The sequence below is a fragment of the Juglans regia genome, chromosome 10 (assembly GCF_001411555.2).
Source record: "Juglans regia cultivar Chandler chromosome 10, Walnut 2.0, whole genome shotgun sequence".
Taxonomy (NCBI): Eukaryota; Viridiplantae; Streptophyta; class Magnoliopsida; order Fagales; family Juglandaceae; genus Juglans; species Juglans regia.
Genome location: NC_049910.1, coordinates 12743118 through 12754601, shown reverse-complemented (window position 1 = coordinate 12754601; position 11484 = coordinate 12743118). Strand labels below are relative to the sequence as shown.

General features: G+C 35.1%; 1 protein-coding gene across 2 annotated transcripts; it reads left to right on the top strand.

The window, feature by feature from the left end:
• The first annotated feature begins 3854 nt into the window (after nucleotides 1–3854).
• LOC109011618 (probable beta-1,3-galactosyltransferase 2) lies at nucleotides 3855–10837 on the top strand. Of its 2 annotated transcripts, none has more exons than XM_018992902.2 (11): nucleotides 3855–4293; nucleotides 6437–6533; nucleotides 6680–6753; nucleotides 6866–7077; nucleotides 7198–7261; nucleotides 7852–7924; nucleotides 8066–8186; nucleotides 8484–8571; nucleotides 9163–9288; nucleotides 9388–9497; nucleotides 10255–10837. In XM_018992902.2, the coding sequence occupies exons 1-11, from the start codon at nucleotides 4184–4186 to the stop codon at nucleotides 10401–10403; spliced, it is 1224 nt and encodes a 407-aa protein (XP_018848447.1). In that variant the 5' UTR covers nucleotides 3855–4183; the 3' UTR covers nucleotides 10404–10837. The 2 variants fall into 2 exon arrangements, with proteins under 2 accessions (XP_018848447.1, XP_035550236.1); XM_035694343.1 differs by having other exon boundaries at nucleotides 6429–6533.
• The last annotated feature ends 647 nt before the right edge of the window (nucleotides 10838–11484 follow it).

The following is an 11484-nucleotide window of genomic DNA, read 5'->3' as shown; positions in this document are numbered from 1 at the left end:
TTGGAATTACAATCGGTCATAAAAACATAGTCATCTCACCTATTTTAGACTCAAATTCCATGTAAACATTCTATGTTAAGAAAGTTAACTATTGACGAGAGCCACTTAAGCTATTGACGATAAAAGTGGCATAATGAGCGGTGTAATCGGTCTGGTTTGTTTTTGTTTTGGACATATTTTAGAACTGAACTGGTATATACCTGTTTTAAGATTTGAAGAGCCAATACCACACCGGTTGCACTACTAAACCGGTACTTCTGATTTTACCAGTTCCGATCTGATTCAGTTTGATTTTTTCAGTATATTATATAGTTATATAGTATTAGTATAACTACTACTACAATAGACTACAATGATAATATATAGTTATTTATATAGGATTTTAAAATTTAATATTATATTAATCAGTAATTTATCATATAATAAAAAAATATTTTACATATAAATTATATATAATACAAAAAATCATATAAAAATTTTTTTATACAATATAAAAATTTAAAATATATATATGAAATAGTCCGATGTTAGAAAAAGAAAAATCAGAATATGATCGATTTTAACTGCTTTTGAAAAAATTAGAATTGGTACCAGACTCGACCAAACCCACCAATTTTGTTCGGTTTGATCTGATTTACCAATTCACTAGTTTTTTTTTCACCCCAAGGCATAATAGCCATTAAAGTCGGGGCTTAAATGTTCAGTCGCAGATTACATGGAGATGGTTATATAATTGGCTCCTCCTCTCCATGTTAAGAAAAGTACAAAAGCAAAAATCTTTTTATCAGAATGTATCTCTCTAGTCTAGATATTTTATCATATAACACACTCCATCAACGATAAAAATGATTTCAAACGAATGACAGTACTCGTGAAGAAATTAGTAGGACAATCGTCACACCCGATCTAAAATTTGACGCTCGAGAAAAACGATTCCACTATGATCTAGAATTTCTAACAATTTAGATGATAAAGTAGATGTTTAGTATCTTGATCAAGAATCGTCCAACTCCATGGCTAAACATGATGCGCTACAACTTTCAAAGTGAACTTCATGCATGAAAAAAAGAAAATATATAGACTCTCTCTCCCTTTTCTTTTTTGAAAATAAGTACATACCCTCTTACATTCTCACTTATGTAAGCATTCACATTATATTCTCAAAGTACAAGATATATGAGAATGAACTATTTTAATATAATGCATTAATTTTATTATTGATAACAAAATCTAATGCTGCCCGACAGACAGTCCAAACCGACCAATAACGTGACTTATCTGATTACAACTTAATTTCAGTAGTAATTTATTGTTATTTTTAATCATTATCTGTTCCATTTTAATGTATATATCTCTAAGCTTTCAATTTGATACTGTACGAACGCATACGTTACAAAGCAAATTAGAGATAAACCCAAGAAGTAGGGCTGGGCTCCGACTCCGACGGAGTCGGAGTGCTCGTTTCCGACCTCCGACTCCGACAAGAGTCGGAGCCAAATTGGAGCTCTGACTCCGACTCCGAACTGGAGTCGGAGTCCGACTCCGATCGGAGGTCGGAGCTCCGACCTCCTATCGGAGCTCCGACATAAGATCGGAGCTCGACGTGCGCTCGAGGTTCACTCGACTTCCGTTCGACCTGTCGCTCAAGCAGAACTCTTCTAGAGAGGTTCGCTCGACTTCCGCTCGACATATCGCTCGAGCCAATGTTCAATACAACGTGTGCTCGACTTGGACTCGACACCTCGCTCGAGCGAAAGTGTACAGTAAAAAAAATTTCGGAGTTGGAATCGGAGCTTCTTGGAGCTCCGACTCCGACTCCGACTCCGAATAGATATTCGGAGCTACTCCGAATTCCGACTCCGAATTTCGATGACTCCGATAAAGTCGGAGTCAGAGTCAGAGCGAAAGTCGGACGGAATCGAAATTTTCAGAATTTTGCACACCCCTACCAAGAAGTATGTTCTCAAGAACATTTATCCCAAGACAAAAAATAAGTCTTTCTAAATGACGGAAGTGCCGTCCACAAAGAAAATCGTTGGCGTCGTCTCACTGCATAGTGACACGTGTCAGACTGCTTTGGTGTCTTCCTGTAGCAGCCCACGTGAGCTTGGGAGTGATCTGTAACACCATTAATGGACAAAGGTAAGGTAGTGCTATAAAGGGACCCACCCAACAAGGATGCGCCACGTAATTATAAGCTTCTTCAAGATCTGATCATGTGCTCTTCAGCAGCTTTTCTAAATCCGACCCTAACCCTCTTGCATTGATAAATAAAGTGAAAGTTGTAGCGTGAAATCACATGGATTTTGAAAATGTAAACACGATATTATTAAAATGTGGATTTAATTGTAGATCTAACGTTTATTTTATTTTTTTTAACACAAAGTTCTAAATAATTTCGAGAATATATACATTCTTAACAAAAAATGTAACATAAATACACATAAGATGTTGTACCTCAAGTTTTCGACCTCTAGAATTTAAAAAAGGAGAATAGTAATTGCAGTTGTGAGTATGCAAGCGTCGCGTAATCATTTTAAAAAAAAATAAATGAATACAGAGATTCATATGAAAAAAAATTAATTTTTTAATAGTAGATCCCACTCTTTTTCAAAACGATTATAAGACACTTATACACTTATTTAAAAAAATTAGAAAATTAAGTTTTTTTTTTTTTTAAATATAGAAAATAGACTTTATAAAATTCAATTTAAATATGATAGTGCTGGCACCTGTTAGATGATGATGCATGCATGCATGGATGGCTGTCATGGACCTAACCTCTGAATTAGTTGGCAATTTACTTTAATTAAACAAGCACGCAAACTTCCATCTTAAGGTTAAATAATATCTGAGAAAATGGTCGACATCATCCAAACAAACCTCTTATTGCCAAAAGCCTAATAATGCCCCCCGCCCTCCAATCAAATCCAATCAGCCTGGAAACGCATAATTTCGATGTTTTAAACAGCCTGGAAACGCATTTATAGTTTGCATTACTTTACTATACTATATGTTTTTATAGCAAAAATGTCACTCTCTAAGTCTAATCAGTGCAACCTTCTCAAAGTAATGACTGCATCTAAAACTAGTTCAAAATCTGAAAAACAATAAAACTTTAGGGAATGGGAAATGGGCACTGGAAATTGGTAATGCTAGTTTGTCTTCTTCTAAACATAATTGAAAATGTTAATGGTTAAATCTCCCACTATTTTTAAAATTTTTATTTTCACAATTTATCTCATCTCATCATTTCAATTTTTTTAAATTTTAAAATAAAAATAATATTAAAAAAATATATTCTAATAATATTTTATTCAATTTTTAACTTTTATCTTAATTTAAAACTTTACTTATGAAAAGCTTTCTTAAAAATATCAAAATAAATAAATAATTACAAGAAAAAATAATTAATTATACTGTCTCGAGGGCATTTATGTCATTGGAAAAAAAGTTAAGAAAAATGATAAATATACAATATTTTTCACAATATATTTCATAATCATGTTTTAAAATAAATGAAATTATTGTAAAATATCATATAAAAATAATATTATTTTATAAAAATATCTTATTTTATATAATAATATTATATATAATCGTAGAATGCACAAATATCTTGACGTCGTTTTAAAAAAAAAAAATTTATTATTAAAAAAATAATTACACGATATTTGTATAATTATGATTGCAAATATCATTTTATAAAATAATATGTATCGTAAAATTGTTTTGTATATCATTACTCAAAAGTTAATGGGGCCTAAGGTAGGGAAGGTCTGACAAGGACCGTTTGGTAAATTGGTAGTAAGAAGAATTAGCAGTTAGGGAGTCCTCTCTCAGGCTCTCCCTACTGTTCTAACTTCCCTTGCTGCCTGCAAAGAAGTGTCGAGAGAGAGAGACAAACAAAGCAAAGGATAAAGAAGAAAACAAACTGAGAAGTTATACAACAGAGCAACCTCCCTGCTCTGATACTCTCCCCCACCCTCTCTCTCTCTCTCTCTCTCTCTGTACTTTTGCTCTGCCTCAAATCTTGTACCAGAGCTCACTTCCGAGTTTGATTGTGAGCACTTGGGCTTTGTCTACTTCTGGGTCCTCCATTTTTTTAGAACTCCTTGTAGCCTATATGGGTTTTTCTTGAGCAAGCTATTACTTTAGGAATACAGGAGAATCTAGCAAGAAAATGTCTTGGAAATGCAGAGGAGAGCAGTCTCCTAGAAATGTTATATCACAAAGATGGGCACTTTTGCTTTGTCTGGGTTGCTTCTGTGCTGGAATGCTCTTCACCGACAGGTATGTATATCTAATGTGTTTTTTTCATTTTTCAGTTTCTGCAACTTTTTGAAAGGCAGTTTCTCCTGGATTTTGACGAGTTGGTTGATTTATGCTTTTCCTGTAACAAGTCCAATTATATGTCTTGGACTTTTATGGGATTTGTGAGTATTTAATATTTTTGGTAACAAATTTATAACATCTAATTGGATGTTTTTATGTTTTGGTTAGCTGGAATGGTCAGTATTTTTGTGATTTTCAATGCTCTGATTGCGCTGAGATTTTTTTTTTCAGTTGGGTTTCGTTGTTTTATGACATTCAATATCCGCGCTTCCATTACCTTTCATGCCTGTGATGTACTTAACGTACCCGTTTTATCGTTGAAATAAGGTAGATCTAAGCCATATTAATTTTCTGTATAGGATGCTATTTCTGCATAGTGTATAACATTGCGTATCGGAGATTCTCGAGTCGAAAATTGTCAACTCTAGTCTGAAACTCTGCAAAATTTTTTGTCAATTCCATTATCTTTTAGTGGATCTTCAGACATTGTTTCAGCTTGTCTATACAGGTGAAATATATACATGTCAGATTTGAGGACCCTGAAGATTATTTCCAACTTCTTACTTGTTCCGTTTTCTCATTATAGCACAGAAGGCCGCTGACGTCTCTTATTCAATGTCGTACTCTTAATTATATCTCTGGTGATGGGAATTGGAAGTCGTTGATTTTGTTAATGTAAAAATTATTGTATTGGCTTATTCTAACTGCAAAACTTAGTTGAATTGAATGGTAATTAGTTTGGATTAAGCTTAATTTGAAATTGGATGAAAACATTCAAGACAAAGTTGAGTTCGCTAGACTCCCATGAGCTGCACCATAGGCTGAAGCTCATACAGAAAGTTCGTTTGATACTAACTCAACACCTGCTTGAGCAAACCTTAACAAAGAAATTTTGCTTGAACACACGTGACACCCACTCGAGCAAACTACTGTGGATTAGTTTGGTAGATGTGTATGAGATCTGCAGCCAAGCAAACTGGCCCAAATTCGAGTCCTACTAGGTTTCTGAATTCCAAATTAAACATGATTTGCTTACTTAAGCTTAATAATGCACGATCTTCAATGGAAACTTGGGCATTATTTTTAGAAACCTAGATTTTTTCCTAGTGAGAGAAAACTCAATGTGAGATATTGAGCCTTAGAGCGGACTAGTTTTCTCTCCTATGCATAGACTACCAAGTTGTTTATATTTTGATCACTTTGTTCTGTGAGAGCCAGGAAATTTATTGGTGTGCTGGTAAATTCATCAATGGTGCTGCTGAAGTTTCAATAGATTGGATGAAGCTTGTTTGTGTGCAATGCTGTAGAATAATTCCAGAGTTCTCGAACTGTTGCGGTAGAGATTGAGTGGGTCACTCATCAGAATTATGGTCTAGTATTCAAGTTTACAAAGGTTTTTTTAGATCTTAATAGATTATATTAATTTTCTTCTATCATGGACTTATAGGTGGTTGCTGAGCAGCCGAAGCGGTTTTTCTTTGAAAGTTCTTCTAAAATTTTCTTTCATGACCAAATCTTTGTGTTCATTATTTTAATTGCTTTTCTGGATTTTGGTTTAATGTTTGTGGTTGATTATAAATCTAGATCTGTTAGAATTTAAATTCCGCTGTGTGAACACAACTATTCACACTATTAGGTGTGTTTGGGACCTCTGGCATCTGAATCATTTCAGCTTTCGTTCGTACTACCCACCAAAAACCTTGCTTAAGTTAAAGGAAATACCTTTTTTTCTTTTTGGTTCATATTATTGTTTGAAGACAAAATTTCAGCTTATTAGCCGATGTTTTATTTTCAGAGGCTTCATCTGCTTCTATATTGTTGTTTGGGTATGCATTGAATTTTCAGCACAGAACACTTTATATTTTCAAGAGTTGCCGCAATCCTCTTTAGTTATACTGGCACATTCCTTAGTGTTAACAAGTTTGAGTTTCTTTTTTAAATGTTTTGGCTAGTTAAGGAGTTGTATACCAATGATACGATTGAAGACATGGTATTCTTCATTTAAACTGTATCAGATAAAAAAATAGCGCCTACAGTTGCTGTAATGAAACCTGTTGCTGAAAATTTGTGACGTGTTAATAATAGAAGTAAAGTGGTGCAGGATGTGGGATGTTCCTGAACATAAAACAGTTGCATGGACAACTGCAATGGAAGCAGAAACATTAAAATTAATTTCAGAGGGCTGCAATCCAAAAGCTGTAAGCATTGCCATCCTATTATTGCTAGATTTCTTTTAATTCTTTCAGAGAACTTTGTTCAAAATGTTTTGTCTGTTCGTATTCCATTTCTGTTATCTTCCTCTTCTGAATCTCTTCTGCATTTTAATCTGCACGGGTTCCTTTAGTTGCATCAAAAGGAAGTAAAGCATGAATCAAAGGACACTCTGGGGGAAGTTTTTAAGACTCATAATGCTATACAGTAAGTCATCCACACCTATTCTTATTTATTTTCTTTCTTACCCTTTTTCTATTAGAAAGTTGGTTGTGGAGTATTCTGAATGCAACATAATAGTATTACATGTTGAACATAGGACATTAGATAAGACTATTTCAAATTTAGAGATGGAATTAGCTGCCGCAAGGGTAGCTCAGGAGTCTATGCGAAGTGGCTCTCCTTTATCACAGGATCTAAAGAAGAATGAATCATCTGGAAAAAGACAGTATCTAATGATAATAGGAATTAATACTGCATTTAGCAGCCGAAAGAGAAGAGATTCAGTTCGTGCAACATGGATGCCACAAGGTTCAGATTTTATTTCCAGCTTTCTCCCCCCCTGGTTTTTCTTGATTACTCTTATGCTATTCTGGTTGCTAATTTGGCTCTGTTTTCTAATGATCCGTGCGTCTGAAAACACACAAATAGGTGAGAAGAGAAAGAAGCTGGAGGAAGAGAAGGGCATTGTCGTTCGATTTGTCATTGGTCATAGGTGGGTTCTTAATTCTCTTTTGATGCCACTTTAGAATAAGTGGAGACTATGTATACCTGCACATATTTATATTGTAATCTCATTTTAATTGTCAATTTGCCACAGTAGCTTAGCTTTTGAGTTGGTGGGCATAAAATTGGTGGATTACTTTAATGTACCTGATTAAAAAAGCATCATTTCCTAATTCTACAGTAGCTGATGGGCGCTGATGCTTTTATAAGTTGCTTGCCCAAATTATGATATCCTCTTTCTTACAACCTCTTGGGGGAGCATAATTTTTTATTTTTTAGCTTTTTCTTTGGAGGTAGAAACACAAATCTATCTATTGGAGAGAACAGTTTGATCTCCCAAGTCAATATTGTTCATGTCTGTTTCATGCAAACTGTCTGGATGCATTTTTCTTGTTTGGTTTAGTTCTGAAATTCTATATGTTGACCATAGTTTTTAGTCTATCAACAAAACGCTTGCACGCCAGGCACTTTCATCTGCATATTGACTTCTATATCCAACAGCTAGCAGACAGCAGTCATTATAGAAAACTAAGAATACAGACAATGGATAACTAATATAACATTTTTCTTCATCATTAGTGCCACATCAGGGGGAATTCTAGACAGAGCTGTTGAAGCGGAGGACAGAAAGCATGGAGACTTCCTGAGGCTGGTAATTCATTCATATATTGTTCTCCCATGTTGCCTAATTTTTCTGTGTCATATATTATCACCTCAGAAGAAGTTTTCACCATATCAATTCTGTTAGAAGGAGATGTACATTTGACTTTATGCATGCATTAATTGAGATCAGGACCATGTTGAAGGCTACCTGGAATTGTCTGCCAAGACAAGGGCATATTTTTCAACTGCTGTTGCTTTGTGGGATGCAGATTTCTACATTAAAGTTGATGATGATGTCCATGTAAATATAGGTGAGTTGATTTTTTTCTTTACTAGGATAACCTTGTGGGAATCATAAATCTGAGTTGTTTAATTTGTATTCTTTCTTATTTGGGAGTTACAACTCAATATGAGGTTTACAATCAAATAATCAAGCAAAGCTCTTGATATGTGATAAATGTTCACCCTTGGAATTCATGCTCTTTCAATGCCCCAAAGATCCATATCTGATGATTACAGTAGGTTAATGTTGCCAAGTGTTTTTGCAGCTTGTTTTTATATGTTTATTCTTTGTTACATTGACTAAAACTCATCTCATATTGCTGCAGCAACACTTGGAGAAACTGTAGTAAGGCATCGATCAAAATCACTGGTATATATTGGATGCATGAAATCTGGTCCTGTTCTTAATCAGAAGTGAGCCCTTTTTTTTTCCCTTTTCTCCTGTTTTATGAATTGTGTCTTTTTTCGGATGAATGCCGAGAAAGTAATTAATGTAGACCAGATTGTCCCAGTTTCATGAAGATGTTTGAGTGGATGAATTCTTGCTTGGTATTGAGTTTTGCTCAATCTAGATTCCAGAGACAAACTGTAGTGAATTTGTGATATGATAGAAAGTTGGCTTCATGCTTGCTTCAGCCAACTTGGTTCGCTTGACCTTTGCTCGAGCGAGTTTTGTTATAGAAGTCCCCATTGTCTGTCCAAAATTTTACTCAACACGTGCTTGAGTGAACCTGTGATTTTTCCTTTTCATTTTGATCGGGATTATGAATTAGGGACTGATTTTAGACTCCATTTGAACATTATTGGACCAGTTTGACGAAATCATTTGTCATTGTCTATCTGGTTTTCATCATGGAATTCTGTCTTTAATTCCTATATTCCTAGGCTCAGTTGGTAGGCTTATAGAAGAGTTGTGAAATCTAGTCTTGCCGATTCTGCTTCAGACACACCACGTTGCATTTGTACTTATCTTCTAGTTTCATAACTGCCCATTTCATCATATAGGGGAGTGAGATACCATGAACCTGAGTATTGGAAATTTGGCGAGGCAGGAAACAAGTATTTCCGTCATGCCACAGGACAGCTCTATGCTATTTCAAAAGATCTGGCTACGTATATATCAACAAACCAGTAAGACCACACATATCAATAAACCAGACGCTAATATGAACATGCAGGTTGTTGGTGTTCTTTTTGGAACTAATGTTGGTTGTCACATTGTTATCCCAGGCACGTTCTACACAAGTACGCTAATGAAGATGTCTCACTGGGATCATGGTTTATTGGCCTTGATGTGGAGCATATCGATGATCGGAGACTATGTTGTGGCACTCCACCTGGTAAAATCTACTTTCATGAAATTTCGGAATTATCTTGCCAAGATGGTATTATTATTTGAAAGAGGATAAAAAGGCTGTGTGAGCATAACTTTTTTGGTTTATTTCGGGAGGAGAAAAATATATTGATCCATATATAGATTCTTTCATGTGAACTGAATTCACTCTCTACCTTAAGAAAACTAATTCACACATCTTTTTCAAGCATGGGAAAGTCCATGCCAATTTTTCTCCCTGAAGAGAAGCACTCCACAAGGGAAACTGAATTGGCTAAATGATAGCAATGGCATGTCCTTGCAAATATATACTTACAACCAATAAGGATACCCGATGATGGACCCCAGATGGGACCTCTTGAATATTTAATGGTAACATAAAACCATGATATTAATGTTTTACCTTTATTTTGTGTAGTTTGCTCCTTTTACTCTTGATTTTGTTTTTCTACTTTTCTTGTGATCATCACAATAATAACTATGATTTCAAATAGTTGGATGGTGGCTTCCGCATTAAAATTGTATGAATCATAATTTGAAAGTGCAGGAAAAGCGTACAGTGTTTATAAAGGTCGTCATATGACTTATTGGCTTTCATTCCCTTGACCTGGATTGTCATCTTCATGTACCTTTGGTCTGAGGTGCGGGACCAAATTAAGGAATATGGAGAACGCGCCACCTTCTATTTGATCTGATTACAAACTTTGAGAATTTATTTGTTTATTATTATAAATTTCTTAATTAGGAACTTAATGTTGCTGCAGATTGCGAGTGGAAGGCTCAGGCAGGCAACATTTGTGTAGCTTCATTTGATTGGAGCTGCAGTGGGATTTGCAGGTCTGCTGATAGGATTAAGGAGGTCCATCGGCGTTGTGGGGAAGGTGAAAGTGCTCTATGGAGTGCTTCTTTCTGAGAAGCATGCAGCTTGGAGTTCTTCCATACTCGGGATGATGATAAGCTAGAGTAGTAGTGAAGCAACCATGCATTTTTCTTTTATATATATATATTTTTTTGTGTGGGTATAGAGTATGTAATCTATACGTGCGGGGAGAGGGAGAGAGAGAGAGAGAGAGAGAGCCAGCCGTTGCTACATGGACATTCTGCATTTTAAGAGAGGAGATTGACCATAGTAGCAAGCAGAAGGAAGAGACAATCACCACCCATATCTTGGATGCCTGGAGGGCGAATTTGTAAGTTACAATTCCATGGCGATAAAGCTATCCTAAAACTCAGTCCTTGATGGTTTTTGCTGCACTTCCTTCCTTCCGTATATAGTATTGTAGTTCTGTTTTTCAACTATGAATCTGAAGAAATAAAGTATTACTCTCTTGATGATCTCTTTCCCAAGTTCTGCGTCTTGTGACAATTACTAATAGTTTTGATCAGCACATAAACTTGGTCATATATACGTCCATGTTATCTATCATTCTGGCATTGGATTCTGTAGTGAATTCTTAGAATAAGATCAGCTTTATTTGAGCCATTTCGATTGGCCCTCTGCAGCAATCATCATCAGCATATAATATAGATAAACTCTCCTTCTCGAGCAAAAACAGCAGCATTAATCAGCTCATTTGCAATCAGCAAAAGCTGAATTATCTTTCAGAGACATCAAACCTTTATATATAGCCTTCTTCATCCGTACGCGCGTTGTTCGAAGTGATCTGATACATAATTTCTATTGAACCTGATGGGTCTAGTGGACATCTAATTTGGCTAGCTAATAAATCAAATTGTAAAAATTATCCATAGATTCATAGAAATACATATAAAGAAAAATAAGACAAAAAGGATGATCAATGTCGCCAAGCCAATTAAGGAAGTATATGTATATGTATACTCATCAAGTAAATTATAAAAGGAAAATGCTAAATTTACAATAAAAAACTATACTACAAAAATGTTTCAAATTACACTACATGAGATATATAGGTACGTACTGACACATCACCAACATAATAAACATTTGGTCTGACTTAAATGTACATGTTACC

What these genes read in the sequence shown, in the direction of transcription:
- LOC109011618 (XM_018992902.2), top strand. Translation starts at nt 4,184, where the DNA reads ATGTCTTGGAAATGCAGAGGAGAGCAGTCTCCTAGAAATGTTATATCA. An exon ending in AGGGCTGCAATCCAAAAGCT is followed by an intron (nt 6,534 to 6,679) that starts GTAAGCATTGCC and finishes GGGTTCCTTTAG; the next exon opens with TTGCATCAAAAGGAAGTAAA. An exon ending in CGATTTGTCATTGGTCATAG is followed by an intron (nt 7,262 to 7,851) that starts GTGGGTTCTTAA and finishes CTTCATCATTAG; the next exon opens with TGCCACATCAGGGGGAATTC.